Source organism: Drosophila takahashii, chromosome 3L (genome assembly GCF_030179915.1).
Source record: "Drosophila takahashii strain IR98-3 E-12201 chromosome 3L, DtakHiC1v2, whole genome shotgun sequence".
Lineage (NCBI taxonomy): Eukaryota > Metazoa > Arthropoda > Insecta > Diptera > Drosophilidae > Drosophila > Drosophila takahashii.
In genome coordinates, this window is record NC_091680.1 from 93459 (window position 1) to 119307 (window position 25849).

At 37.8% G+C, this 25849-nt stretch overlaps 1 protein-coding gene and 1 pseudogene across 3 annotated transcripts; both read left to right on the plus strand.

Annotated features, from left to right (window-relative positions):
- The first annotated feature begins 19412 nt into the window (after positions 1 to 19412).
- LOC108054514 (GA-binding protein subunit beta-1) lies at positions 19413 to 22255 on the plus strand. 3 transcript variants are annotated; one of them, XM_017137518.3, is made up of 10 exons: positions 19423 to 19437; positions 19492 to 19638; positions 19698 to 20051; positions 20117 to 20329; positions 20455 to 20475; positions 20610 to 20727; positions 20783 to 21111; positions 21173 to 21267; positions 21324 to 21393; positions 21515 to 22255. In XM_017137518.3, the coding sequence occupies exons 2-10, from the start codon at positions 19543 to 19545 to the stop codon at positions 21977 to 21979; spliced, it is 1761 nt and encodes a 586-aa protein (XP_016993007.1). In that variant the 5' UTR covers positions 19423 to 19437; positions 19492 to 19542; the 3' UTR covers positions 21980 to 22255. The 3 variants fall into 3 exon arrangements, with proteins under 3 accessions (XP_016992998.1, XP_016993015.1, XP_016993007.1); XM_017137509.3 differs by having other exon boundaries at positions 19413 to 19638; XM_017137526.3 differs by lacking the exon at positions 20455 to 20475 and having other exon boundaries at positions 19414 to 19638.
- A 424-nt stretch (positions 22256 to 22679) lies between these two features.
- Positions 22680 to 25417, plus strand: LOC108054504 (ATP-dependent RNA helicase DDX54-like; annotated as a pseudogene).
- The last annotated feature ends 432 nt before the right edge of the window (positions 25418 to 25849 follow it).

Below are 25849 nucleotides of genomic sequence, written 5' to 3' on the forward strand. Positions count from 1 at the left end.
TTTTCACTAATTATCGCATTTTTTATAAGGGGTTACATCATGATTTCTTGCAAAAAATTACCAAAAATTAAAATGTCCAGAATTGAACGCAAATCGATTGAGAATTAAGCTACGAGCTCAACAAGGAATGACATTCCATATTTGGGCTATTATTCCCTTTGCTTCGGCAAAAAAACGGATGTTTTAGGGTGGAAAATGAGGACTCAAATTTTAGGCAAAAAATACACTTTTTCAGTCGTAATTTTGACAAATCAAGGCCGAAAGCTTAGCGCCCGACTGTTTTGACTAGCTAACAAACCTAAACTAACGATCCCCATCACTTTTTGGAAAATTAGATTTTTCACTAATTATCGCATTTTTTATAAGGGGTTACATCATGATTTCTTGCAAAAAATTACCAAAAATTAAAATGTCCAGAATTGAACGCAAATCGATTGAGAATTAAGCTACGAGCTCAACAAGGAATGACATTCCATATTTGGGCTATTATTCCCTTTGCTTCGGCAAAAAAACGGATGTTTTAGGGTGGAAAATGAGGACTCAAATTTTAGGCAAAAAATACACTTTTTCAGTCGTAATTTTGACAAATCAAGGCCGAAAGCTTAGCGCCCGACTGTTTTGACTAGCTAACAAACCTAAACTAACGATCCCCATCACTTTTTGGAAAATTAGATTTTTCACTAATTATCGCATTTTTATAAGGGGTTACATCAGGATTTCTTGCAAAAAATTCCCAAAAATTAAAATGTCCAGAATTGAACGCAAATCGATTGAGAATTAAGCTACTAGCTCAACAAGGAATGACATTCCATATTTGGGCTATTATTTCCTTTGCTTCGGAAAAAAAACGGATGTTTTAGGGTGGAAAATGAGGACTCAAATTTTAGGCAAAAAATACACTTTTTCAGTCGTAATTTTGACAAATCAAGGCCGAAAGCTTAGCGCGCGACTGTTTTGACTAGCTAACAAACCTAAACTAACGATCCCCATCACTTTTTGGAAAATTAGATTTTTCACTAATTATCGCATTTTTTATAAGGGGTTACATCAGGATTTCTTGCAAAAAATTCCCAAAAATTAAAATGTCCAGAATTGAACGCAAATCGATTGAGAATTAAGCTACGAGCTCAACAAGGAATGACATTCCATATTTGGGCTATTATTCCCTTTGCTTCGGCAAAAAAAACGGATGTTCTAGGGTGGAAAATGAGGACTCAAATTTTAGGCAAAAAATACACTTTTTCAGTCGTAATTTTGACAAATCAAGGCCGAAAGCTTAGCGCGCGACTGTTTTGACTAGCTAACAAACCTAAACTAACGATCCCCATCACTTTTTGGAAAATTAGATTTTTCACTAATTATCGCATTTTTTATAAGGGGTTACATCATGATTTCTTGCAAAAAATTACCAAAAATTAAAATGTCCAGAATTGAACGCAAATCGATTGAGAATTAAGCTACGAGCTCAACAAGGTATAACATTCCACATTTGGGCTATTATTCCCTTTGCTTCGGCAAAAAAAACGGATGTTTTAGGGTGGAAAATGAGGACTCAAATTTTAGGCAAAAAATACACTTTTTCAGTCGTAATTTTGACAAATCAAGGCCGAAAGCTTAGCGCCCGACTGTTTTGACTAGCTAACAAACCTAAACTAACGATCCCCATCACTTTTTGGAAAATTAGATTTTTCATTTTTTATAAGGGGTTACATCATGATTTCTTGCAAAAAATTACCAAAAATTAAAATGTCCAGAATTGAACGCAAATCGATTGAGAATTAAGCTACGAGCTCAACAAGGAATGACATTCCATATTTGGGCTATTATTCCCTTTGCTTCGGCAAAAAAACGGATGTTCTAGGGTGGAAAATGAGGACTCAAATTTTAGGCAAAAAATACACTTTTTCAGTCGTAATTTTGACAAATCAAGGCCGAAAGCTTAGCGCCCGACTGTTTTGACTAGCTAACAAACCTAAACTAACGATCCCCATCACTTTTGGAAAATTAGATTTTTCACTAATTATCGCATTTTTTATAAGGGGTTACATCATGATTTCTTGCAAAAAATTACCAAAAATTAAAATGTCCAGAATTGAACGCAAATCGATTGAGAATTAAGCTACGAGCTCAACAAGGTATAACATTCCACATTTGGGCTATTATTCCCTTTGCTTCGGCAAAAAAACCGGATGTTTTAGGGTGGAAAATGAGGACTCAAATTTTAGGCAAAAAATACACTTTTTCAGTCGTAATTTTGACAAATCAAGGCCGAAAGCTTAGCGCCCGACTGTTTTGACTAGCTAACAAACCTAAACTAACGATCCCCATCACTTTTTGGAAAATTAGATTTTTCACTAATTATCGCATTTTTTATAAGGGGTTACATCATGATTTCTTGCAAAAAATTACCAAAAATTAAAATGTCCAGAATTGAACGCAAATCGATTGAGAATTAAGCTACGAGCTCAACAAGGAATGACATTCCATATTTGGGCTATTATTCCCTTTGCTTCGGCAAAAAAAACGGATGTTCTAGGGTGGAAAATGAGGACTCAAATTTTAGGCAAAAAATACACTTTTTCAGTCGTAATTTTGACAAATCAAGGCCGAAAGCTTAGCGCCCGACTGTTTTGACTAGCTAACAAACCTAAACTAACGATCCCCATCACTTTTTGGAAAATTAGATTTTCACTAATTATCGCATTTTTTATAAGGGGTTACATCAGGATTTCTTGCAAAAAATTCCCAAAAATTAAAATGTCCAGAATTGAACGCAAATCGATTGAGAATTAAGCTACTAGCTCAACAAGGAATGACATTCCATATTTGGGCTATTATTTCCTTTGCTTCGGAAAAAAAACCGATGTTTTAGGGTGGAAAATGAGGACTCAAATTTTAGGCAAAAAATACACTTTTTCAGTCGTAATTTTGACAAATCAAGGCCGAAAGCTTAGCGCGCGACTGTTTTGACTAGCTAACAAACCTAAACTAACGATCCCCATCACTTTTTGGAAAATTAGATTTTTCACTAATTATCGCATTTTTTATAAGGGGTTACATCAGGATTTCTTGCAAAAAATTCCCAAAAATTAAAATGTCCAGAATTGAACGCAAATCGATTGAGAATTAAGCTACGAGCTCAACAAGGAATGACATTCCATATTTGGGCTATTATTCCCTTTGCTTCGGCAAAAAAACGGATGTTCTAGGGTGGAAAATGAGGACTCAAATTTTAGGCAAAAAATACACTTTTTCAGTCGTAATTTTGACAAATCAAGGCCGAAAGCTTAGCGCGCGACTGTTTTGACTAGCTAACAAACCTAAACTAACGATCCCCATCACTTTTTGGAAAATTAGATTTTTCACTAATTATCGCATTTTTTATAAGGGGTTACATCATGATTTCTTGCAAAAAATTACCAAAAATTAAAATGTCCAGAATTGAACGCAAATCGATTGAGAATTAAGCTACGAGCTCAACAAGGTATAACATTCCACATTTGGGCTATTATTCCCTTTGCTTCGGCAAAAAAAACGGATGTTTTAGGGTGGAAAATGAGGACTCAAATTTTAGGCAAAAAATACACTTTTTCAGTCGTAATTTTGACAAATCAAGGCCGAAAGCTTAGCGCCCGACTGTTTTGACTAGCTAACAAACCTAAACTAACGATCCCCATCACTTTTTGAAAATTAGATTTTTCACTAATTATCGCATTTTTTATAAGGGGTTACATCATGATTTCTTGCAAAAAATTACCAAAAATTAAAATGTCCAGAATTGAACGCAAATCGATTGAGAATTAAGCTACGAGCTCAACAAGGAATGACATTCCATATTTGGGCTATTATTCCCTTTGCTTCGGCAAAAAACGGATGTTCTAGGGTGGAAAATGAGGACTCAAATTTTAGGCAAAAAATACACTTTTTCAGTCGTAATTTTGACAAATCAAGGCCGAAAGCTTAGCGCCCGACTGTTTTGACTAGCTAACAAACCTAAACTAACGATCCCCATCACTTTTTGGAAAATTAGATTTTTCACTAATTATCGCATTTTTTATAAGGGGTTACATCAGGATTTCTTGCAAAAAATTCCCAAAAATTAAAATGTCCAGAATTGAACGCAAATCGATTGAGAATTAAGCTACTAGCTCAACAAGGAATGACATTCCATATTTGGGCTATTATTTTCCTTTGCTTCGGAAAAAAAACGGATGTTTTAGGGTGGAAAATGAGGACTCAAATTTTAGGCAAAAAATACACTTTTTCAGTCGTAATTTTGACAAATCAAGGCCGAAAGCTTAGCGCCCGACTGTTTTGACTAGCTAACAAACCTAAACTAACGATCCCCATCACTTTTTGGAAAATTAGATTTTTCACTAATTATCGCATTTTTTATAAGGGGTTACATCAGGATTTCTTGCAAAAAATTCCCAAAAATTAAAATGTCCAGAATTGAACGCAAATCGATTGAGAATTAAGCTACTAGCTCAACAAGGAATGACATTCCATATTTGGGCTATTATTTCCTTTGCTTCGGAAAAAAAAACGGATGTTTTAGGGTGGAAAATGAGGACTCAAATTTAAGGCAAAAAATACACTTTTTCAGTCGTAATTTTGACAAATCAAGGCCGACAGCTTAGCGCCCGACTGTTTAGACTAGCTAACAAACCTAAACTAACGATCCCCATCACTTTTTGGAAAATTAGATTTTTCACTAATTATCGCATTTTTTATAAGGGGTTACATCAGGATTTCTTGCAAAAAATTACCAAAAATTAAAATGTCCAGAATTGAACGCAAATCGATTGAGAATTAAGCTACTAGCTCAACAAGGAATGACATTCCATATTTGGGCTATTATTTCCTTTGCTTCGGAAAAAAAACGGATGTTTTAGGGTGGAAAATGAGGACTCAAATTTTAGGCAAAAAATACACTTTTTCAGTCGTAATTTTGACAAATCAAGGCCGAAAGCTTAGCGCCCGACTGTTTTGACTAGCTAACAAACCTAAACTAACGATCCCCATCACTTTTTGGAAAATTAGATTTTTCACTAATTATCGCATTTTTTATAAGGGGTTACATCATGATTTCTTGCAAAAAATTACCAAAAATTAAAATGTCCAGAATTGAACGCAAATCGATTGAGAATTAAGCTACGAGCTCAACAAGGAATGACATTCCATATTTGGGCTATTATTCCCTTTGCTTCGGCAAAAAAAACGGATGTTCTAGGGTGGAAAATGAGGACTCAAATTTTAGGCAAAAAATACACTTTTTCAGTCGTAATTTTGACAAATCAAGGCCGAAAGCTTAGCGCCCGACTGTTTTGACTAGCTAACAAACCTAAACTAACGATCCCCATCACTTTTTGGAAAATTAGATTTTTCACTAATTATCGCATTTTTTATAAGGGGTTACATCAGGATTTCTTGCAAAAAATTCCCAAAAATTAAAATGTCCAGAATTGAACGCAAATCGATTGAGAATTAAGCTACTAGCTCAACAAGGAATGACATTCCATATTTGGGCTATTATTTCCTTTGCTTCGGAAAAAAAACGGATGTTTTAGGGTGGAAAATGAGGACTCAAATTTTAGGCAAAAAATACACTTTTTCAGTCGTAATTTTGACAAATCAAGGCCGAAAGCTTAGCGCGCGACTGTTTTGACTAGCTAACAAACCTAAACTAACGATCCCCATCACTTTTTGGAAAATTAGATTTTTCACTAATTATCGCATTTTTTATAAGGGGTTACATCAGGATTTCTTGCAAAAAATTCCCAAAAATTAAAATGTCCAGAATTGAACGCAAATCGATTGAGAATTAAGCTACGAGCTCAACAAGGAATGACATTCCATATTTGGGCTATTATTCCCTTTGCTTCGGCAAAAAAACGGATGTTCTAGGGTGGAAAATGAGGACTCAAATTTTAGGCAAAAAATACACTTTTTCAGTCGTAATTTTGACAAATCAAGGCCGAAAGCTTAGCGCGCGACTGTTTTGACTAGCTAACAAACCTAAACTAACGATCCCCATCACTTTTTGGAAAATTAGATTTTTCACTAATTATCGCATTTTTTATAAGGGGTTACATCATGATTTCTTGCAAAAAATTACCAAAAATTAAAATGTCCAGAATTGAACGCAAATCGATTGAGAATTAAGCTACGAGCTCAACAAGGTATAACATTCCACATTTGGGCTATTATTCCCTTTGCTTCGGCAAAAAAACGGATGTTTTAGGGTGGAAAATGAGGACTCAAATTTTAGGCAAAAAATACACTTTTTCAGTCGTAATTTTGACAAATCAAGGCCGAAAGCTTAGCGCCCGACTGTTTTGACTAGCTAACAAACCTAAACTAACGATCCCCATCACTTTTTGGAAAATTAGATTTTTCACTAATTATCGCATTTTTTATAAGGGGTTACATCATGATTTCTTGCAAAAAATTACCAAAAATTAAAATGTCCAGAATTGAACGCAAATCGATTGAGAATTAAGCTACGAGCTCAACAAGGAATGACATTCCATATTTGGGCTATTATTCCCTTTGCTTCGGCAAAAAAACGGATGTTCTAGGGTGGAAAATGAGGACTCAAATTTTAGGCAAAAAATACACTTTTTCAGTCGTAATTTTGACAAATCAAGGCCGAAAGCTTAGCGCCCGACTGTTTTGACTAGCTAACAAACCTAAACTAACGATCCCCATCACTTTTTGGAAAATTAGATTTTTCACTAATTATCGCATTTTTTATAAGGGGTTACATCAGGATTTCTTGCAAAAAATTCCCAAAAATTAAAATGTCCAGAATTGAACGCAAATCGATTGAGAATTAAGCTACTAGCTCAACAAGGAATGACATTCCATATTTGGGCTATTATTTCCTTTGCTTCGGAAAAAAAACGGATGTTTTAGGGTGGAAAATGAGGACTCAAATTTTAGGCAAAAAATACACTTTTTCAGTCGTAATTTTGACAAATCAAGGCCGAAAGCTTAGCGCCCGACTGTTTTGACTAGCTAACAAACCTAAACTAACGATCCCCATCACTTTTTGGAAAATTAGATTTTTCACTAATTATCGCATTTTTTATAAGGGGTTACATCATGATTTCTTGCAAAAAATTACCAAAAATTAAAATGTCCAGAATTGAACGCAAATCGATTGAGAATTAAGCTACGAGCTCAACAAGGAATGACATTCCACATTTGGGCTATTATTCCCTTTGCTTCGGCAAAAAAACGGATGTTTTAGGGTGGAAAATGAGGACTCAAATTTTAGGCAAAAAATACACTTTTTCAGTCGTAATTTTGACAAATCAAGGCCGACAGCTTAGCGCCCGACTGTTTAGACTAGCTAACAAACCTAAACTAACGATCCCCATCACTTTTTGGAAAATTAGATTTTTCACTAATTATCGCATTTTTTATAAGGGGTTACATCAGGATTTCTTGCAAAAAATTCCCAAAAATTAAAATGTCCAGAATTGAACGCAAATCGATTGAGAATTAAGCTACTAGCTCAACAAGGAATGACATTCCATATTTGGGCTATTATTTCCTTTGCTTCGGAAAAAAAACGGATGTTTTAGGGTGGAAAATGAGGACTCAAATTTTAGGCAAAAAATACACTTTTTCAGTCGTAATTTTGACAAATCAAGGCCGAAAGCTTAGCGCGCGACTGTTTTGACTAGCTAACAAACCTAAACTAACGATCCCCATCACTTTTTGGAAAATTAGATTTTTCACTAATTATCGCATTTTTTATAAGGGGTTACATCATGATTTCTTGCAAAAAATTACCAAAAATTAAAATGTCCAGAATTGAACGCAAATCGATTGAGAATTAAGCTACGAGCTCAACAAGGTATAACATTCCACATTTGGGCTATTATTCCCTTTGCTTCGGCAAAAAAACGGATGTTTTAGGGTGGAAAATGAGGACTCAAATTTTAGGCAAAAAATACACTTTTTCAGTCGTAATTTTGACAAATCAAGGCCGACAGCTTAGCGCCCGACTGTTTAGACTAGCTAACAAACCTAAACTAACGATCCCCATCACTTTTTGGAAAATTAGATTTTTCACTAATTATCGCATTTTTTATAAGGGGTTACATCATGATTTCTTGCAAAAAATTACCAAAAATTAAAATGTCCAGAATTGAACGCAAATCGATTGAGAATTAAGCTACGAGCTCAACAAGGAATGACATTCCATATTTGGGCTATTATTCCCTTTGCTTCGGCAAAAAAACGGATGTTCTAGGGTGGAAAATGAGGACTCAAATTTTAGGCAAAAAATACACTTTTTCAGTCGTAATTTTGACAAATCAAGGCCGAAAGCTTAGCGCCCGACTGTTTTGACTAGCTAACAAACCTAAACTAACGATCCCCATCACTTTTTGGAAAATTAGATTTTTCACTAATTATCGCATTTTTTATAAGGGGTTACATCATGATTTCTTGCAAAAAATTACCAAAAATTAAAATGTCCAGAATTGAACGCAAATCGATTGAGAATTAAGCTACGAGCTCAACAAGGTATAACATTCCACATTTGGGCTATTATTCCCTTTGCTTCGGCAAAAAAACGGATGTTTTAGGGTGGAAAATGAGGACTCAAATTTTAGGCAAAAAATACACTTTTTCAGTCGTAATTTTGACAAATCAAGGCCGACAGCTTAGCGCCCGACTGTTTAGACTAGCTAACAAACCTAAACTAACGATCCCCATCACTTTTTGGAAAATTAGATTTTTCACTAATTATCGCATTTTTTATAAGGGGTTACATCATGATTTCTTGCAAAAAATTACCAAAAATTAAAATGTCCAGAATTGAACGCAAATCGATTGAGAATTAAGCTACGAGCTCAACAAGGTATAACATTCCACATTTGGGCTATTATTCCCTTTGCTTCGGCAAAAAAAACGGATGTTTTAGGGTGGAAAATGAGGACTCAAATTTTAGGCAAAAAATACACTTTTTCAGTCGTAATTTTGACAAATCAAGGCCGACAGCTTAGCGCCCGACTGTTTAGACTAGCTAACAAACCTAAACTAACGATCCCCATCACTTTTTGGAAAATTAGATTTTTCACTAATTATCGCATTTTTTATAAGGGGTTACATCATGATTTCTTGCAAAAAATTCCCAAAAATTAAAATGTCCAGAATTGAACGCAAATCGATTGAGAATTAAGCTACTAGCTCAACAAGGAATGACATTCCATATTTGGGCTATTATTTCCTTTGCTTCGGAAAAAAAACGGATGTTTTAGGGTGGAAAATGAGGACTCAAATTTTAGGCAAAAAATACACTTTTTCAGTCGTAATTTTGACAAATCAAGGCCGAAAGCTTAGCGCCCGACTGTTTTGACTAGCTAACAAACCTAAACTAACGATCCCCATCACTTTTTGGAAAATTAGATTTTTCACTAATTATCGCATTTTTTATAAGGGGTTACATCATGATTTCTTGCAAAAAATTACCAAAAATTAAAATGTCCAGAATTGAACGCAAATCGATTGAGAATTAAGCTACGAGCTCAACAAGGAATGACATTCCATATTTGGGCTATTATTTCCTTTGCTTCGGAAAAAAAACGGATGTTCTAGGGTGGAAAATGAGGACTCAAATTTTAGGCAAAAAATACACTTTTTCAGTCGTAATTTTGACAAATCAAGGCCGACAGCTTAGCGCCCGACTGTTTAGACTAGCTAACAAACCTAAACTAACGATCCCCATCACTTTTTGGAAAATTAGATTTTTCACTAATTATCGCATTTTTTATAAGGGGTTACATCATGATTTCTTGCAAAAAATTACCAAAAATTAAAATGTCCAGAATTGAACGCAAATCGATTGAGAATTAAGCTACGAGCTCAACAAGGAATGACATTCCATATTTGGGCTATTATTCCCTTTGCTTCGGCAAAAAAACGGATGTTCTAGGGTGGAAAATGAGGACTCAAATTTTAGGCAAAAAATACACTTTTTCAGTCGTAATTTTGACAAATCAAGGCCGAAAGCTTAGCGCCCGACTGTTTTGACTAGCTAACAAACCTAAACTAACGATCCCCATCACTTTTTGGAAAATTAGATTTTTCACTAATTATCGCATTTTTTATAAGGGGTTACATCATGATTTCTTGCAAAAAATTACCAAAAATTAAAATGTCCAGAATTGAACGCAAATCGATTGAGAATTAAGCTACGAGCTCAACAAGGTATAACATTCCACATTTGGGCTATTATTCCCTTTGCTTCGGCAAAAAAACGGATGTTTTAGGGTGGAAAATGAGGACTCAAATTTTAGGCAAAAAATACACTTTTTCAGTCGTAATTTTGACAAATCAAGGCCGACAGCTTAGCGCCCGACTGTTTAGACTAGCTAACAAACCTAAACTAACGATCCCCATCACTTTTTGGAAAATTAGATTTTTCACTAATTATCGCATTTTTTATAAGGGGTTACATCATGATTTCTTGCAAAAAATTACCAAAAATTAAAATGTCCAGAATTGAACGCAAATCGATTGAGAATTAAGCTACGAGCTCAACAAGGAATGACATTCCATATTTGGGCTATTATTCCCTTTGCTTCGGCAAAAAAACGGATGTTCTAGGGTGGAAAATGAGGACTCAAATTTTAGGCAAAAAATACACTTTTTCAGTCGTAATTTTGACAAATCAAGGCCGAAAGCTTAGCGCCCGACTGTTTTGACTAGCTAACAAACCTAAACTAACGATCCCCATCACTTTTTGGAAAATTAGATTTTTCACTAATTATCGCATTTTTTATAAGGGGTTACATCAGGATTTCTTGCAAAAAATTACCAAAAATTAAAATGTCCAGAATTGAACGCAAATCGATTGAGAATTAAGCTACTAGCTCAACAAGGAATGACATTCCATATTTGGGCTATTATTCCCTTTGCTTCGGCAAAAAAACGGATGTTTTAGGGTGGAAAATGAGGACTCAAATTTTAGGCAAAAAATACACTTTTTCAGTCGTAATTTTGACAAATCAAGGCCGACAGCTTAGCGCGCGACTGTTTTGACTAGCTAACAAACCTAAACTAACGATCCCCATCACTTTTTGGAAAATTAGATTTTTCACTAATTATCGCATTTTTTATAAGGGGTTACATCATGATTTCTTGCAAAAAATTACCAAAAATTAAAATGTCCAGAATTGAACGCAAATCGATTGAGAATTAAGCTACGAGCTCAACAAGGTATAACATTCCACATTTGGGCTATTATTCCCTTTGCTTCGGCAAAAAAAACGGATGTTTTAGGGTGGAAAATGAGGACTCAAATTTTAGGCAAAAAATACACTTTTTCAGTCGTAATTTTGACAAATCAAGGCCGACAGCTTAGCGCCCGACTGTTTAGACTAGCTAACAAACCTAAACTAACGATCCCCATCACTTTTTGGAAAATTAGATTTTTCACTAATTATCGCATTTTTTATAAGGGGTTACATCATGATTTCTTGCAAAAAATTACCAAAAATTAAAATGTCCAGAATTGAACGCAAATCGATTGAGAATTAAGCTACGAGCTCAACAAGGAATGACATTCCATATTTGGGCTATTATTCCCTTTGCTTCGGCAAAAAAACGGATGTTCTAGGGTGGAAAATGAGGACTCAAATTTTAGGCAAAAAATACACTTTTTCAGTCGTAATTTTGACAAATCAAGGCCGAAAGCTTAGCGCCCGACTGTTTTGACTAGCTAACAAACCTAAACTAACGATCCCCATCACTTTTTGGAAAATTAGATTTTTCACTAATTATCGCATTTTTTATAAGGGGTTACATCAGGATTTCTTGCAAAAAATTCCCAAAAATTAAAATGTCCAGAATTGAACGCAAATCGATTGAGAATTAAGCTACTAGCTCAACAAGGAATGACATTCCATATTTGGGCTATTATTTCCTTTGCTTCGGAAAAAAAACGGATGTTTTAGGGTGGAAAATGAGGACTCAAATTTTAGGCAAAAAATACACTTTTTCAGTCGTAATTTTGACAAATCAAGGCCGAAAGCTTAGCGCCCGACTGTTTTGACTAGCTAACAAACCTAAACTAACGATCCCCATCACTTTTTGGAAAATTAGATTTTTCACTAATTATCGCATTTTTTATAAGGGGTTACATCATGATTTCTTGCAAAAAATTACCAAAAATTAAAATGTCCAGAATTGAACGCAAATCGATTGAGAATTAAGCTACGAGCTCAACAAGGTATAACATTCCACATTTGGGCTATTATTCCCTTTGCTTCGGCAAAAAAAAACGGATGTTTTAGGGTGGAAAATGAGGACTCAAATTTTAGGCAAAAAATACACTTTTTCAGTCGTAATTTTGACAAATCAAGGCCGACAGCTTAGCGCCCGACTGTTTAGACTAGCTAACAAACCTAAACTAACGATCCCCATCACTTTTTGGAAAATTAGATTTTTCACTAATTATCGCATTTTTTATAAGGGGTTACATCAGGATTTCTTGCAAAAAATTCCCAAAAATTAAAATGTCCAGAATTGAACGCAAATCGATTGAGAATTAAGCTACTAGCTCAACAAGGAATGACATTCCATATTTGGGCTATTATTTCCTTTGCTTCGGAAAAAAAACGGATGTTTTAGGGTGGAAAATGAGGACTCAAATTTTAGGCAAAAAATACACTTTTTCAGTCGTAATTTTGACAAATCAAGGCCGAAAGCTTAGCGCCCGACTGTTTTGACTAGCTAACAAACCTAAACTAACGATCCCCATCACTTTTTGGAAAATTAGATTTTTCACTAATTATCGCATTTTTTATAAGGGGTTACATCATGATTTCTTGCAAAAAATTACCAAAAATTAAAATGTCCAGAATTGAACGCAAATCGATTGAGAATTAAGCTACGAGCTCAACAAGGTATAACATTCCACATTTGGGCTATTATTCCCTTTGCTTCGGCAAAAAAACGGATGTTTTAGGGTGGAAAATGAGGACTCAAATTTTAGGCAAAAAATACACTTTTTCAGTCGTAATTTTGACAAATCAAGGCCGACAGCTTAGCGCCCGACTGTTTAGACTAGCTAACAAACCTAAACTAACGATCCCCATCATTATACTGTTTTAACCGATTTCCTACCCGCTAAGAAAAATGAACCGGTCGCGCACTTGGCAGAAGAACAACTGAGATCGCTAATTCTGTCAACTACCGAGGACAAAGCGGAATGACAAAAAAGCGCCGTTAACTTCTTAATGCGCAGCAACTTCTGATCGAGTGCATGGAGAGCGGCAATATGCATGTGTACACGCGCCCAAAAACCCCCTCTCTCACACTGCTCGCGAGCAATTCTCCATCTCTCTCTACGTCTCCTCTAAACTCGTACAGTGGGACGCGTAGAACGTTTTAAAAATAAAAATATTAAAAAAAAAATATTTATTATTAAACACTACTTTTTTAAAAAAAATCACTGGCTGTTAAAATTTACAATCTAAAATAAATGTTGTTATCGCTTTTATGTGTTTTATTTTTTTTCAATTATTTATTGCCGCCCACTGTGCGATTTCCAATAAAATCCAGCACATACTTCTGACTGCTGTATATACATACTTGTACACATGTATTTAAATGTGTTTATACATGTGTGCAAATTACGACTGAAAAACTGATAAAAAAGTGTATCTTCTGGCTAATATTTAAATCCTTATTTTCTACCCTAAAATATCTGTTTTTTACGAAACAAAGGAAACAATAGGTTAAATATGAAATGTCATACCTTGTTAAGCTCGAAACTTAATTATAAATAGATTTTCGTTCAAATCTGGACATTTTAATTTTTGGCCATAAGTAAATAAGGTCATTATGTACTTGCGATGAATCGCAGGGAAAACAGAATGAAAGAAAAAGAAACTACCGCGATCAAAAGTATTTCACCACTAAAATTTTCTACAAAATATTCACACACATTCGCAAGTACATAACTTATTTACTTATTTCCGCATCACGCTCTGAGGGCACACAAATATAACGGCAAATAAAGCGCGGACATAAGTAAATAAGGTCATTATGTACATGCGAATGTGTGTGGATATTTTCTAGGAAATTTTAATGATGAAATACTTATGAACATGGTCGTTTTTTTATTTGAAATATTTTTTCGTGAAAAAACTAACCCGAAAACGTTTTGAATTTTAACTGCTTTTCTACATATCTATAAATAAAATACATATTCTAACAATGTGAAGAAGACTTACCCAATTATAAAAGGCTTACATCATGTTTTAAATGTTATTATTACTCAAAAACCAAAATTTCATTCTTATACAACAAACTTTTGTCAGTGCCATTTTTAGGTTTTTTGTTTATAACTCTTTAAGTTTTTGTTGTATAAGAATGAAATTTTGGTTTTTGAGTAATAATAACATTTAAAACAAGATGGCATCATTACTTTTTCTGTAAAAGCTAAAGGAGTGGGAAAACTCCCAAAAGAGGGGTCGTATGTAGACTTTTGTCCGCCACTGTATTTAATTGTCTCTTTGCTAATTGTGTGTATTTGTTGTTGTGACAGTAGCTATTTGATTGGTAGAACTGACAATTTTTGTGGTTGAGACTGTTTGACAATTAACTTGGTTAATTTTACGATGTTTTTTTTGTTCTGTATGTGCCTTTCCCAACCATCTCGTACAGTGGGACGCGTAGCTAAGCTTTATATGTAAAATAACTTTTAAAATAATTAAATTTTTAATTTGATTTCTGTTTGTATATCAGAGGGTTTTTGTTAACTTGGCGTTTTCCTTAGTATAGATTTAATGATACTCACACAAAACATGATCCGTTATAATTTATTAGCCAATTTAAAATTAGTTGCCGCGAATATGCGCTTTTGCGCGGTTGTTGTTTACCGTTAATGTTCTTCTTACGTTATGCCAGGCTTTTGCAAGCACACTCACCGAAAAAAATTAAAAAAAAAAAAAAAACAAAGTTCACCATGTGCATAGAAACTGCGCAGTTTTCCTTAAGGTTGAAATTTAGTCTCTGTAATCTTTCAATTTTATAATGTTTCAAAACGCTAAAATAAATAGGAAATTTACACAAAACTGGGTCCTTTCCAACTTAACATTCAATTTGGAGTTAATTGCCGCGAATATGCATTGTTGTGGCTGTTAACCGCTAATTTGAGCTTTTGGTTTTCCCGTAACTTTTTTCGCGCGCACACACACCGACAAAAATGCAACGCGTGTAAAAAACGCGCAGATCAGTGTTGGTTGTTATTTCGTTTTGGTAACTTCAAAATTCTTCTTGTTTTAAAACACTGAATAAATTAGCGAAGATCCGAGACACAACCTCTTACTACGCGCCCACAAATTTAATTGCGCTGCGTGTCGCAGTCGCCGACGCTCTCTCATTCCTCTAAATTCCCTCTCTCTTCTACCGATTCCTCATTTTTCTCTACCTCTCTCAACGACTTGTACAGTGGGACGCGTTCCCAATTATAAAATTTGTAAACACTTAAATTTTAGTAGAATAACCTAATCTCTTTTGTCCCACTGTCCGATTACCATTCAAAACCGCAGTCTTCTGACGAAATTGGTCGGAAAAGAAAAAGCAATTTACCGTTTGATGCGCAAATACTAGCGAATAAAATGCCAAAGCGAGCAAAAAAGGCGGGTATTATGTATGTATTTGGGAATGTGTGTTCATATTTGCAGAGCAATCTCGGTGTCAATACAGAAATATTTGTGTGTGCAAGTATATATGTATTAGACAAGATTATGCATGTGTCGCGCGCCCACTAAAATAATTGCGATGCGTGTCGCAGTTTATGATCTATGTACCTCTCTTTCCTCTGCCAATTCCATCTCTCTTCTCGCTCCCGATTATCTATCTCTCTGTACCTCTCCCTGCCATTCGTACAGTGGGACGCGTGGGCAAAGTTTTAAGTGTACAACAATTTTCAAAATTAAAACATTGTTACACACTTAAATTATAAAAGAATACACTATATTTGATATATTTTGTGATATATTTTTGTTACATATTGACAAATTTTAAATGAAATATTTAAATTTATTTCGCATCCTTTATTAGTTGCAAGGATTTTCCATGAATTTTTTTATTTAAGCTATTTATAACCGCCCCACTGTCCGTCCGCATAAAACATCAAAGTCTTCTGACAAAAAACGGTCGGAAAAGAAAAAAACACTTTACCGTTTTATGCGCTCTGAGAGAAGAACAAATGCCAGCGAATGAAACGCAAAGAGGAGAAAAAAAGGCGGGCTTTATACAAATGGGAATGTGTGTGCGTACTAAGTGCGCAATTTCATTGGTAAATCAGGAAATATATATGTGCGAGTACTTGGAATATAATTCGTTTTAGTTTATGTATAAGTCTAGTTGTGATGCATTTACTTAATATAAATTTGTTAATACTCACCCAAAACTCGATCCGCTTTAATTTTTACCCTTTTTAAGTTAGTTTCCGCGAATATGCGCTTTTTTCGACGAAAAAAACCGTAACCGCAACACTGCTATTACCACTGAAATCTAGCAAATAATGCTGATGAAAAAATTAGAAAAAACAAATTGCCAGCAAAAGAACCGCGAGAAGAAGAACACAAGCGGGCCTTATTTATTTGGAAATGTGTGTTCATATTTTCTGGGCAATTAGAGGGTGAATCAAGAAATATTTATGTGTACTCCCACAAAAATAATTGCTGTGCACGTCGCAGTTGGTCATCATTTTTTTGTCAATTCCCCCTTCTTGACGCTACAGATTCTCTATATCTCTCTACTTCTCCCGGCGATTCATACAGTGGGACGCGTACGCTAACCTTTATATGAATAACAATTTTTCATAATATCATTTTTGTAGTAACCATTTTAATTTAAAAATATTTAAATTAAATTTTATTTTAAAAAAAATATTTAAATTTTTTTAATTTAAAAATATTTAAATTAAATTTTATTTTAAAAATATTTAAATTTTTTTAATTTAAAAATATTTAAATTAAATTTTATTTTAAAAATATTTAAATTAAATTTTAATTTAAAAATATTTAAATTTAATTTAGTTATTTAAATTAAATTTTAATTTAAAAATATTTAAATTTAATTTAGTTATTTAAATTAAATTTTAATTTAAAAATATTTAAATTAAATTTTAATTTAAAAATATTTAAATTACATTTTAATTTAAAAATATTTAAATTAAATTTTAATTTAAAAATATTTAAATTAAATTTTAATTTAAAATGTGGCAAAGATAATGTAGTAAAATTTAAAATGGTCCCATCTAAAAATAATTTGCCTATTATCGCTTTAACTTTATAACAGTCATAAGGCCACCTGGCAATTGTTTGAATAAATATATTCATTGCCGTCCATTGTGTGATATGTGTAGCCCCACCCACAAAAATAATTGCAGTGCACGTCGCAAATGGTCATCATCCCTTTTTCAATTCCCTCTCTCTTGTCGTTACCGATTCTCTATTTCTCTCTGCGTCTTTCGGCGAATCATACAGTGGGACGCGTTCGCTAAATTTTATTGTCGCCTCGACTTAATTACAGTTATAAGCCCCCCTTTTTTTTATTTTGAGTTAACATATTCATTGCCGCCCATTGTCTGATCTAAGAGCACAACGAATGACAGACAGCTAATCAGACGCGAATATAAATCAAAAAATATTCACGTATACAAGTTTATATTTAAACGCGATCATGCATGTGTAAACGCGATCATGCATGTGTAAACGCGCCCACAAAAACAATTGCGGTGCGTGTCGCAGTTTATGATCCACTTTTCTGTTCTTTAACAATTCTCCATCTCTTACTTCTCCCGGCCATTCGTACAGTGGGACGCATAGGTAGTTTTAAGTGTACAAAAATTTAAAAAATAAAAACGTTTTTAAACACTTAAATTATAAAAGAATACATTACTCTGTTCAGACAAGATTTATATTTGTGATATATTTTTGTTACATATTGACAAATTTTAAATGAAATATTTAAATTTATTTCGCATTATTTAAGCTATTTATAACCGCCCCACTGTCCGATTCCCACTCAAAACCGCAGTCTTCTGACGAAATCGGTGGTAAAAGAAAATAACAATTTACCGTTTGATGCGCACAAATACTAGCGAATAAAATGCCAAAGCGAGCAAAAAAGGCGGGTATTATGTATGTATTTGGGAATGTGTGTGTTCATATTTGCAGGGCAATCTCGGTGTGAATACAGAAATATTTGTGTGTGCAAGTATATATGTATTAGACAAGATTATGCATGTGTCGCGCGCCCACTAAAATAATTGCGATGCGTGTCGCAGTTTATGATCTATGTACCTCTCTTTCCTCTGCCAATTCCATCTCTCTTCTCGCTCCCGATTATCTATCTCTCTGTACCTCCCCTGCCATTCGTACAGTGGGACGCGTGGGCAAAGTTTTAAGTGTACAACAATTTTCAAAATTAAAACATTGTTACACACTTAAATTATAAAAGAATACACTATATTTGATATATTTTGTGATATATTTTTGTTACATATTGACAAATTTTAAATGAAATATTTAAATTTATTTCGCATCCTTTATTAGTTGCAAGGATTTTCCATGAATTTTTTTATTTAAGCTATTTATAACCGCCCCACTGTCCGTCCGCATAAAACATCAAAGTCTTCTGACAAAAAACGGTCGGAAAAGAAAAAAACACTTTACCGTTTTATGCGCTCTGAGAGAAGAACAAATGCCAGCGAATGAAACGCAAAGAGGGGAAAAAAAGGCGGGCTTTATATACATGGAAATGTGTGTGCGTAATTTCATTGGTAAATCGGGTAATATTTATGTATATATTAGTCTAGTTGTTATGCTAAGTATAGATTGGTTAATACTCACCCAAACTCGATCCGCATTCAATTTTAGCCATATTTAAGTTATTTTCCGCGAGTATGCGCATTTTTCGACGAATAGGTCGCGTTTGGTTTTTCGTTAATGTTTTTTTTTGCTTTATGCCAGGAAATCGCGCGCAAATACACAGAAAAAAAATTAAAAAAAAAAAAACCGTTTACCACGCACTTCTTTTTCTGCTCTCTCACAAAATTATATCGAAGTCATTTGCCGGAAGATCACGAAACAACCACTAGCGAATTTCACACGAAAATGAATCAAGGTAAGAGCCCCGTTTAGAATGCCGCCAGTTTGCGCTTTTGGGGCTGTTTTTGGCCGATGACGGAAGCGCAATTTTGAGCATTTGGTGGAAAACCCCGCTTGGGAGCACGGTCGTACTGAAATGCAAGCAGTGTTAGCGGAGACACGAACCGTGGAAATATGCGCACACAAAATATAAGCTGTGTGGTTTGCGCCTCGGCTAACCCTGCCTACATTTATCGATAACTATCGCCAATTGCTGTCCATCCCTGTTTTCCAATAGAAAGAAAACGTAAACATTATATTTAAGCATTTATTTGGCTTTTGCTCAATAAACAAATTGCAGTTATGCAGACTGGAGTCCTCCACTCGCTGCTGAAAGTGTTCGCCTGCTAAGATGCACAGTCACGGCGCTAGCAAAGTTGTTGCTACTCTCCGGGCAGATGGTCACGTCTATCCCATGGAAAACTCCAATTTGATGCACTACGAGATTGTGAGTTTCTCGGTGGCGCTGCTCGCAGGCCAAGCTAACCCAGGGTGCCTCTCTTTCAGCGCACCGAAGGAGAAGTCCAGCAGAAAAAGGGCAACCTTGTGGGGCCCGCCACATGCGTTGACTTGGGCAAGCAGCTTCTGCAGTGCGCCAGGGACAGCGATGTGTCCGGGGTCAAGATGGCGTTGGCACATGGAGCGCCCTTTGCGTCCGACTGGCTCGGCATGTCGGCGCTGCATTTCGCCGCCATGAACAACCAGCTGGAGATCTGCGAGATCCTCCTGCAGGGAGGGATCAACATGGACGCCAAGACCAAGGTGGACCGGACGCCACTGCACCTGGCGTGTTACTACGGGCACGAGCGGGTGGTCAGCTTGCTGCTGGCTCTCAAGTGCAGCGTCAACTCCCGCGACATGGTAAGGATATGTGCACGTGGCTTAGCACTTGGCGCCCAAATTACCAGTCTTTCTCCCTGTGCCAGCTTCGCATGACCCCGCTCCACTGGGCCGTTGAAAAGAGGCACAAGGGCATTGTGCGCCTGCTGCTCAAGTGCCAAGCAGATGTCGCCCTGGTTTCCAAGTTCGGCAAGACGCCGATCGGACTGGCGGTCTACACAGAACAGGCGGACGTGCTGGCAGAACTCGAAGCGGCGCGGCAGGCGCAGGCCAGTAAAAAGTTTAACGAGGAAACTGAGGTAAGTTCGCTAGTTAATTAGTTAATATTAAGTTGTTGTTACACTTTGGTGGCTAAATCATATACATATTTACTAATGTACGATTTCTTGCTGCCATTGGCTGCGCTGCGCTTATCGAACTTCAGCGACTAACGCACAAGAGCAAAGTATGTACTTCAAAAAGTTCCGTATTTGGTTGCTAAATAATACTCAAGATTTTTGAAAATTCTAACATTCGGCACTTTAGACTCGGAAAATGTGTAAACAATTGCCAATACTATATTACAAAATTTATTCGCAGAAAGAAACCAGTGAGGCTGTTAACTCAATAATGGATGAGCCAGAAATAGCTAAAAACCTTGATGACCGAGAAATGTCAGTTGAAGAACGAATGGATGTCTTGGAAAACCTGCGAGGGCGTGAGTTAACTAGTTTGAATGCTTAATAAGTATGTAAACCTACTACCCCTTGCAGATACCAATGTGCTGGGCAACTCTGCGCTCAATATGCTCAAAACGCACGGAATAGCAGACATGATGCAGGAAAACGATGACGAGGCCTCGAAGGAAATGTTAAACACGGCGTTGCAGAATGGACGCCAGCTCGTCCTCTCCGAAGGTGGACGCATGCTACTGCATGAAACGAAAGCGGGCGTCAACGGCAGGCAACCAGTAAATGGAAATGCAAGGCCCTCTGTTGTGGCCCTCCGCCCAAATGTGAATAACTCTCCTCCCCAGAAGATTCGCATGAATGTCATTAAGCAAAAGGATCTTCCGTCTCCAGCGGGGGTTACCAAGAACAAGGTATTTATTTTGGTATTTTTTCTCGCACATTTCTACAGTAAAATCTATTTATTATTTACAGAATATACGCATAATCTCGTTGACTGATTTCAAGAAGCTCTGCGGATCAGACAATCAAACAAAGTCCCTACAAAAAATACCCGCATCGTTGGCAAGGTATGTGGTTTAATTAATTTCGGCCGACTTCTATACAATTTTTCTCCCCTCGACAGCTCTGGAATGGTACGCCAGCTACCCGATGGCACCAAGCTAGTCAACATGCGCCAGCTGCAGGCTCGACAGGTTTGTAGTACTCACTTCACTTGGCTAGTTTTGTAGATATCTTTCCCTAATGGGCATTTAGTTTTTATCTCAGAAAATGTACAAAAAACTAAAATACAGTTGCCGTTTTCTTTTTTTCTAGCTAAAGCTCCCGTCCCTGCAAAGACCCTTGGAGCCCACCACCATATTAGAAGAGTCCCAGGGTCTGAACGAACCCGTGGCCCTACCTACACTGCCCGCGAACCATCCCGCGTCCAGTAGTTCGCTCAGGGGACAAGTAGGCACCGTGCAAACGATACAGCTGCGTCCTTCACTTTCGGCAGGATCTGGACAGGTGCCAACGAACAACGGGGTGACAGCCGGCAAACCATTTGTTAGTGCGACAAAGCTGACCTCGGCGAAATCTCCGAACGTGATGCCAATCCTAACGTCTTCCGAGATTTGTCGTCAGCTGCATGAGCTGCGGCGCCAAAACGAAGAACTGCGCCGGCGGGCAGACTCCTTTCAGCGGGAGAAAGAGGAGATGCTGAGGCGCATCGACCGCCTGGAGCAGATGGTGTTGGTTCGAGAGTCTGAGGCGGACATGGATTTCGGGGACGACGGTTAACTAGAGCTAAGATAGGATTATTGTACATACGTTAAGGTACGTTTAAGGAAAAGTTATTCATATACCGATAAGTGCATTCGTTAACCGCTCAGTAAGCGGAGGATTTCATAACATTTTATATCAGAACCGTATTAACACAAACGTTAAAAGTAACTGCAACAAATTCTAACTGCTGACTGCAGGTTAGGACAGTTAGCTATCTACCTTAAAATGCATTTTTAGTTGACTATTAAGAACCGATTTTGCATAATTTAATAAATCTTTTAAAAAAACTAAGAGTTTAAATTTGAAATTTGAAACTGAAAAGCAAGCAGTGCTGCAGTTAGGTGCATTTCGTAAATCGACTCATTTTCTCGTCAGCTCAGAGTGCGTGATCAATTTGTAGTATTTTTTAGTATTACCCCGAAAATAGTAAAATAAAAACAAATACCGAGAAAACAACCAAAACCTTCTGCCCTGTTTAAATTCCACTGCAATTCATGCGCACTGTTAAAATTCCACTCCATTACACACTGTTAACGGCCATACGAAAAGCACTCAATGCAGCTGTTAGCGCTTAACAGAGCTTAAACAGAATTCCAGTCGACTCATTTTCTCGTCAACCCAGCTCAGAGGGATTTTTAGTATTTTTAGTATCACCCCGAAGTAAAACAAAAACAAATACCGAAAAAAAAACAAGATATCTGCACGTGTTTTGTTTAGGCAAAACAAAAAAATGGTAAGATTCGGTAAAGTTGCTTCGGATTAATATTAATAGTTGTGCGAATTGCCAGGGCAAAAAGCCAGCAGATGAAATACCCGGGTTCTTGTCGCTGGAGGGCGTGGGCGGATCTGGAGGCGACGACATCCTCAAGTCCAAGCCCAAATCGAAGAAGAGCGGAGGATTCCAGTCGATGGGTCTTGGCTTTGAGCTCATCAAGGGAATCACGAAGCGGGGATACAAGGTGCCGACTCCCATCCAGCGGAAGACGATTCCCTTGATCTTGGAGGGCCGCGATGTGGTGGCCATGGCCAAGACGGGCTCCGGCAAAACGGCCTGTTTCCTGATTCCCCTCTTCGAGAAGCTGCAGCGGCGCGAGCCCACAAAGGGAGCCCGTGCGCTTATATTGTCCCCAACACGCGAGCTGGCGGTGCAAACGTACAAGTTCATCAAGGAGCTGGGCCGCTTCATGGAGCTGAAGACTATTCTGGTTCTTGGTGGCGACTCCATGGACTCGCAGTTCTCGGCCATACACACCTGCCCCGACGTCATTGTAGCCACGCCAGGCCGTTTTCTCCACTTGTGTGTGGAAATGGACTTAAAGCTGAACTCCATAGGTGAGATCAAAGTTCCAAGACCTAAAAACAAGGACTAATGTTTTCGTTTTCAGAGTACGTGGTGTTCGATGAGGCCGACAGACTTTTCGAGATGGGCTTCGGCGAGCAGCTTAACGAAACGCTGCACAGACTGCCGTCCTCCCGTCAGATGGTCATGTTCTCGGCCACTCTGCCGAAGCTCTTGGTGGACTTTGCCCGCGCAGGCCTGAACGACCCAGTTCTAATTCGTTTGGACGTCGAGTCCAAGCTCCCGGACGCACTGGCTCTAAAGTTTCTGTACTGCCGACCGGACGACCGCTACACAGCTCTCGTGGTTCTCCTTAAGTACGTTATCCCTGTGGAGTCGCAGACCGTGGTGTTTGCCGGCACACAGCACCATGTGGAACTTATTTCGTACATCCTCACCGAGGCTGGCATCTCTAATGCGTCGGTCTACTCTAGCCTGGACCCGGCTGCCCGAAAAATAAACACCGCCAAGTTTGTGAACAAGAAGGTTTCCGTGTTAATCGTCACAGACGTAGCCGCCCGCGGAATCGACATTCCCAGCTTGGACTTTGTTGTGAACCTCCATTTTCCGGGTAAACCGAAGCTGTTTGTGCATCGGGTGGGTCGTTGCGCAAGAGCAGGTCGCACAGGGACCGCGTACTCTATATTTTCCACAGACGACACAGCCCATCTACTGGATCTGCACTTGTTCTTAAACAGGCCATTCAATATAAACGACAGCGCGGCAATGGGAACCATTCCGCAAGATTTGCTCGAGGAGGAGCATCTCACAGTGACGGATATTAAAAAGAGCCACCACATTGTAAGTAGATCTAATAGTTTGCTGTCGATTTCTAATAATTTGAGAAATATTTAAAAACTGTTTACAGGCTGGAGTATTGCGCACCAGCGAAAACGCTTACAAAAAATACTTGAGTTCCCGACCTGTTGCCTCCACTGATGCCAATGCGCGCGTGAAGAAAATTAAGTTCTTTGCGCTGAAACCGCTGGAGGATTTCTTCACAGCTGCTCCCGCACTGGCTCAGGCTGCTGAAGTTAATGGACAACTGACAGAATCGCAGGCAAAGGTGGCTGCAGACGAGCGCAAGTTGCAGGAGGACAAGCACGATATACTGGTCAAAATGCGTAGTTTCCGACCAGGTGGCGTAAGTTTATCATGGCATTTATGTCAACACTTTTCTAATCGATTGTGGGGCTTTCAGACCGTTTTTGAACTTAACACCACGCAAAAGTCCACTCAGTTTATTGTAATGAAGGAGAAACGGAATCAGCACGCGGAAGTGATTCAAAAGTTCAGGCAGCAGCGCGCAGACGAGGACATCGACGAGGCGAAGAAAATGGCGGAGGAGCAAAGTCCAAGCCTAGCCAGGATGCCAACTGCCGACGAGGAAGCCATTAGCAGTACATTCAATAAAGTCGTTGCGCCCAAGAGGCTCCAAAACATGGACGCACTTTACAAGGATAAGACCAAGAGGAAGAAGCGCAAGATTAACAGCAAGGACGAGGAGCACTACGTGCCTTATCAATCGGCGGACAAGCATACGGAGGATGGCCTGGCCATCAACACCTTTGAGCGTCAGGCGCAGAACGCCGAGTTCTCTGTGTCAGACCGCAATTCTGCCCAGGACGTAAAACACAAGCCAGGGCTTAAGAAGTGGGACCGTATCAAGAAGAAGATGGTCTCAGTGCAGGATCCCCGAGCCAACAAGATTCGGACCGAGTCCGGTGCATGGATTCCTGCTTCGTTTAAGACGGGTCGTTATACTGAATGGAAGGAGAAGTCCAAGATTGAGGACCAGCTTCAGCGTGAAAACGCAGGCAGTGACGATGACAACGCCAAGCCTCTGAGCCACGCCCAGCGGTATCCGGTCAGTCGCCATGCGCGGCACAACGTAAAGCTGGAACTTAAGAAACGTCTTACCGGAAACGACAAGGAGATGCGGCGCCCCGAGCAGATTGTCAAGTCACGCATGCGACTGGAGTTTATTAAAAAGCGCAACGAGGACAACGCGGAGCGGAAAAAACGAGAACCGCAAGCGCAGTATGCGGAAAAATCAGCGTCCAAAAGCTCAATCAACTGGTGGGCCCAGGAAACGGAAGTAGGAGTTTCCACAAAGGTTAGTAGCACAACGTTAAGCCGATTTGGTTAGGTTTTGTGTGGAAATTGTGGTTAAATGGAGTGTGGCATAGACTAGGCTAAGGCAAACAGTCAGTTAATTCGTTCTGCCGTGACATTTTATTTAATTATCTTTTCTAAGCAAACTGTTACGTCCCTAAGCCTAAATGAGTCTTGTTTATTTGTGAAGTTGGGGGAAGCGAAAAACTGTAAATAACTATTAAAAATACACTGAAGTGATTTCACAGGCCAAATCCGATCCGATCCTTGTCTGTCAAGCAAAGCCATTAGAGCTCTATGGAAATGTCGCTTCCGTTCAACTTCGGGTGGTTGCCGCATTGAAAGACAAAGTCAAGACATAATCTGGGTATCAAGACTCATATTGGGTATTTGGGTAAATTTTCTTTTAGATTTATGAAGGGTTTCAAGTG

Excerpts from the sequence above, each read along its gene's own strand:
- LOC108054514 (XM_017137509.3), top strand. The coding sequence starts at position 19,543 with ATGCACAGTCACGGCGCTAGCAAAGTTGTTGCTACTCTCCGGGCAGAT. Across the intron at positions 20,052-20,116 it reads GCGTCAACTCCCGCGACATG|CTTCGCATGACCCCGCTCCA; the intron begins GTAAGGATATGT and ends TCCCTGTGCCAG. Across the intron at positions 21,394-21,514 it reads GCCAGCTGCAGGCTCGACAG|CTAAAGCTCCCGTCCCTGCA; the intron begins GTTTGTAGTACT and ends CTTTTTTTCTAG.